Source organism: Orycteropus afer, unplaced genomic scaffold (genome assembly GCF_000298275.1).
Source record: "Orycteropus afer afer isolate SDZICR_OR568_19922 unplaced genomic scaffold, OryAfe1.0 scaffold00894, whole genome shotgun sequence".
Taxonomy (NCBI): domain Eukaryota; kingdom Metazoa; phylum Chordata; class Mammalia; order Tubulidentata; family Orycteropodidae; genus Orycteropus; species Orycteropus afer.
The window spans coordinates 498,338-504,073 of NW_006922481.1; the positions used below are offsets into that span (position 1 = coordinate 498,338).

General features: G+C 37.4%; 1 protein-coding gene across 1 annotated transcript in view; it reads left to right on the forward strand.

Moving 5' to 3' along the window:
* The first annotated feature begins 388 nt into the window (after positions 1-388).
* KBTBD2 (kelch repeat and BTB domain containing 2) overlaps positions 389-5,736 on the forward strand; it is a 15,012-nt gene continuing 9,664 nt past the window's right edge. The window contains exon 1 of the mRNA XM_007958251.2: positions 389-558. Within this exon, the coding sequence (XP_007956442.1) occupies positions 389-558 (170 nt within the window). The remainder of the gene's footprint in view (positions 559-5,736) is intronic.

Below are 5,736 nucleotides of genomic sequence, written 5' to 3' on the forward strand. Positions count from 1 at the left end.
TATACTGGTCTAGATTTTCTAACTGAACTTTTTTTTTTTTTTAGTTACTCCAGAGGATCCACAGAACATAGGATGTTGCCACAAAATCTACCTCATGTGTTACTGTCTTTTCACTCATGAGCTGCACGCCTGCAAATTTGAACAAAATGTCTGCAGGCTGTGTTGAAAAACTTTGTTGAAGAACCTAATTAACGGGATGACCTAGGAGTGATTCTAAGCCTATAACAAGATACTGATTCATTAGCAAATGTGTCAGTCTTGGTTCTGAATGCTGCAGATAACAGCACATAGAGTTACTTCTTTCTTTATTTTTGAAGCATTCACTTGACTTTTCATCAGTAAGATTGACTTTCTAATCTGTTCCAAGAGATATTAATGGAATACAATCATGTCCACTCAAGACGAGAGGCAGATCAATACTGAATATGCTGTGTCCTTGTTGGAACAGTTAAAACTGTTTTATGAACAGCAGCTGTTTACTGACATAGTGTTAATTGTTGAGGGCACTGAATTCCCTTGTCATAAGATGGTTCTTGCAACATGTAGCTCTTATTTCAGGTAAGTACTTTAATTTTGATTAGTTTGTAAATGCAGCAAATTACCTTATTTTAATGTTTTAATAGGAATTCTTTAAAATTTTTGAATTTTAAATTTATTTAAATTAGATCTTAATGTTTTGCTTAACTTTTGTATCCAGGTGATACACTTACCAAATCATGCACTTGCATGTATAAGTATGGAATAGATGGAAGTTATTACAATAGTTTAAATATGAGAAATTTGTTGAAATTAAGGTAACATTTTAGTATTGAGGAGACGGAAAGAGTAAGCATCCAGTTTTCCCATTGAAAGGAGAACAGAATGGAATAATTTACTCTTGAAATTTTAAAATACTACCTTTAGAAGACAGTGATCTTTGTTTATAAACTTAATTAAAGCTTACAATAGATTTGATAGTAATTTGTAGAAATTTGGTGCTGTTTAGACATGTTAAGGACTTTTATTTCCTTTGCAAGATACTTATTTTTCTCACTCTTGGTTACCATTATAATTTGTGATACCCGTTTAGCCTTATCAGACTTCAAAAATTAATAACATTTTTGGTGTTTGCTATGCCTCAGAACTTTTAAGTTGATTTATTTATTTGTAGTTTGATAATTATAACTAAATAATGCTTAACTTTTAATTTCTATAATTTTTTTGTAACCTTTTTTGTGTGTGTGTGATTTGGGTGAAAATTTACAGAGCAATTTCACTTTCCATGCAGGAGTTCACATTCACTTTGTCTTGTGACATTGACTACAATTTACCCCAATGCAACAGCTCCCCTCCCACTTCCTCCCAATAGTTAACTCTTCCCTGTGTCCTTCCCTCCATACACTCCTGCCCCCTGAGCTATCTCCTTGTGCATAAACAGCCCTTCTTTCTCCCATGATTGTTCTCTCCAAGGAGTGTATCTATCTCAGGTAAATGTTCAACTCATATGCCTGTCTTTTGTTTGGCTGGAAGCTATATTACAAGTTTTGTGAGAAGACTAGAAAACTAAGGCTTAAAAATTGTGTTGTTTGTTCTCTGCCTTTAGGTTGAATTTTTACTTGATATTTGAGAGGGTCAATTAGATGTGGACTGCTAGATTTCTACTAAGTATCTTAGCTATAAATGGAGACCAGCAGTGAAAGTTAGTCTCTGTAGCTCTTTAGTGACACTTATACATAGGGAAGGTTTATTTTGACCTTTCAGGGCTAATTTACATGGCAGGTGTAGACATTTCATGTTATTTAGTATACAAATATCATGATGATTACACTAAGGCCTCAGTTGTCTTTGTTGTGCTGTGATCTTGTTTCAAGTTAAATTGGATTTTTTGTGCAGTTTTGGACATTGATTTTCTTGTCTGAGTCAGAGAGCTTATTTGCAGATTCCAAAATCTGGTTGATAATCAGAATCCTCTTGGATGCTTTTATAAATTAGAAATTCTTGGAGTTGAAAACCAGAAATTTGATTCAACAGATTTGGGTTAGGGAATCAGAATCTGTATACTTGAAAACTTTAAAGAAGAAAAAAGTCCCATTGACTTAGATGGTCTTAGAAATTGCAGGTTACATGTTTAGTGAATACCTGACTCATTGTCTTCATGTTAATAGTCATTAATTATAATTGATCACCCATCATTGGAAAAGCCTTATACCTTAGTATGGATTTTTCAGATTGACATTTGTAAATAGAGTAGGATCTTAGGTAATAATAACCTGAGCAGTCATCTTGTATACCTTAAACGTATGCAACAGTTCTGTCTAGAATAATTTTCTATATTGTCTTCCTCTTTGTACATTTAAGGATGTACAAGAAAAACCATCCCACAGTCAGAAAGTAACATGTGGGTTTATTTAGATGTCTTCTTTTTTTTCATTCCTCATGAACCCCATTGCCAAGTATGACCCTGGAGGACAGAGTAGAACTGTGTTGGAAAGTTCCGAGGCTGTAGATTTTTATGGAAGCAGGTTGCCCCATCTTTTCTCTTTCAGAGTGGCTGGTTTTGAACCACTAACTTTTCAGTTAGCAACCAAACACTTGAACCACTGCCCTCCGGGGCTCTCTGTTCTTCATTAAGTTTATTTATTTAAAAATGATTGCTATAAGGAAAACATCATTACTTGAGTCATGTAGCCGTAAGATGATTATTTATCTTGAACAATTGACTTGAAGTTGGTTTTCCTGAAGTTCAGGAAACATGTAGTCTTTCATTATTATCACAGTCTTAATGATAACACAGTCCTTTTAAGGCTGCTGTTATTTCCTCATCACTTGCTAGTTTTCGTCTTTAGCTTCCCTGGACATCTTCAGTGGTCTGGTTGTTCTTATTTCTCTGAATCTTTTTCAGCTTCCTGCCATTCATTTTTCTTTTTTATCCTGATCAAACTCTACCTCAAGTTGGTCATTGGGATTCTGGGTGGATTTTACTTTCAGCATTTCAGCCTCCCTCAGATAGTTACCCAGCTTTACCCTGTGTCGCTTTGTAGGTAATTCACAAATGCAAACACAACACACTGCCGTCGAGTTGGATCTGACTCATAGCGACCCCTCCTTGAGTTTCTGAGGCAGTATTACTACAGAAGTAGATTGCTCAACCTTCCTTCCAAGGAGTGACTGGTGGGTTTGAACCGCCAGCCTTCTGGTTAGCAGTCAAATACCTTAGGCACTATGCCACCAGGGCTCCTAGATGATTCACAGTCCACTGTATCAGTGCCTGACCTTCTCTAGAATTCTAGTAAATTAAATCCTCAAGCAATTATTTTTTTATTTCTGTTTGACTCAGTTGCTTTTCCCTGAAAGTAAATGTTTCTAAAATTTAACTCATCATTTGCTTAGGAGTTACTTTCCTCTTAGGTTTTTCTCTCAATAGCTAACATTTTTTTCAGGTACTTACATGCAAATAAAGTTAGTTTTGATTCTTCCTCTGTGTACTTCTCCTTCTATTTCATTACCTATGTTCAGACAGTCACCAGGTCTTTTAGTTCTTTGTAAATTTTTTTTTTTAAGCCAATGTCTGTCACCCTAGCTCAGGTTCTCTTTACCTCTAATTTAGATTGTTGCGGTAGCCCCATAACCAATTTTTCTGTCTTTAGCTTCCAGCTTTTGCGGTCTGTGGATATAGAGTATTATCTGAGAGTACATTTTATCATGCTCCATGCTCAGAATCCTTTGGAGTTCACTGTTCTCTACAGAAAAAAGCTCTGACTCTCGTCTCATCTTAAAGACCCTCTGCGATCTGACTGCCATTCATCTTTCCAATCTAATTTTCCAATATCCTGCATGAATCCTATGTTCAGTATGTCTTTTGAATAGGCAGTGCTTATGTTCTACCCTGACTCACTATTTTATCCATTTTCAGTGCTTTCCTCATTTCGTTGTCCTTGAAGTTCAAGGCTAGTCACTATTGTGATACCCACTCATAATTTCTGTAAGTAGAGGCTTTTCTTAACCTATGCATGCAGGACAGTAGAGCGGAAGAAAGGGGATTAAAAGGCAGGAACCCGGAGAGAGGAGCAGTCAGCCGCAGGGACCCAGGTAAGGATGGTATGAGAGGTTTCCAACAGGAAGACAAACTTGTCTGTCGGTTTGTCCTACCATGGTGACGTGTTGATGTGAGTTTTGAGGCTGAGCCACTGGTGTTTCTAACCCAGCCAGATGCACATGGTGCACAGGTATCAGCCCAGCTTATAGACTGAGACAGACTAGGAAGAAGGAGGAGGCCGTCCACTTCTCAAAGAGTTGGCCAGGGAAAACCTTATGAATAGCAAAGAAACACTGTTTGGTACATCACCGCGCAACTTTATGAATAGTCCAGTTAGGTTAGAAGGCTCTCAGAATAGGACTGGGAAAGAGCTGCATCATCTGAGTAAACCCAGCCTTAGTCCTATGGATAAGGTAAAGCTTTCGAGACCTCCATTTGATGGTGTGGCACCACACAGATTGAAGAGGAAAGAGCTGCAGACATCCATTAATCATCAGAACATGGAATGTACGAAGTATGAGTCTAGGAAAATTGGAAGTTGTCAAAAATGAAATGGAACGCATAAAGATTGATATCCTCGGCATTAGTGAGCTGAAATGGACTGGTTTTGGCTATTTTGAATCAGACAACCATGTGATCTGCTATGCCGGAAATGACAGTTTGAAGAGGAATGGCGTGGCATTCATTATCACAAAGGTTGTTTCAAGATCTCTCCTGAAGTACAATGCTGTCAGTGATAGGATAATACCCATACACCTACAAGGAAGACCTGTTAATATGACTATATTCAAATTTATGACCCAACCACCAAAGCCAAAGATGAGGAAATTGAAGAATTTTATCAACTTCTGCAATCTGAAATTGACTGAACATGCAATCGAGATGTGTTAATTATCACTGGTGACTGGTGACTGGAATGCAAAAGTTGGAAACAAGAATCACCAGTAGTTGGAATGAATATTTGGCCTTGGGAACAGAAATAACACTGGAGATTGCATGATAGAATTTTGCAAGACCAACGGCTTATTCATTACAAATAACTTTTTTCAAAACACAAACGGCAGTTATAAATGTGGACTTCACCACGTGGAAGACACGGGAATCAGATTGACTACATCTGTGGCAAGAGGCAGTGGAAAAGCTCAATATCTTTAGCCAAAAGCAGGCCAAGAGCTGATGGTGGAACAGACCATCAACTGCTCATATGCAAGTTCAGCTTGAAGTTGAAGTCAATTAAAACAAGTCCAAGAGAGCCAAAATATGGTCTTGAATATATCCCTCCTGAATTTAGAGACCATCTAAAGAATAGATTTAATGGCTTTGAACACCAGCGGCCGAAAACCAGAAGAGTTGTGGGAGGGTATCAGGAACATTATCCATGAAGAAAGCAAGAGATCACTAAAAAGACGAGAAAAGAAGACCAAAAGGGATGACAGAAGAGACTCTGAAACTTGTCCTTGAGTGCAGAGTAGCTAAAGCAAATGGAAGAAAATGAAGATAAAAGAGCTGAACAGAAGATTTCAGAGAGCACCTTGAGCAGACAAAACCAGTTACTATAATGAAATGTGCAAAGACCTGGAGTTTGAAAACTATAATGGAAGAACACACTCAGCATTTCTCAAGCTGAAAGAATTAAAGAAAAAATTTAAGCCTAAGTTGCAATATTGAGAGATTCTATGGGCAAAATATTGAATGATGCAGGAAACATCAAGAGAAGATGG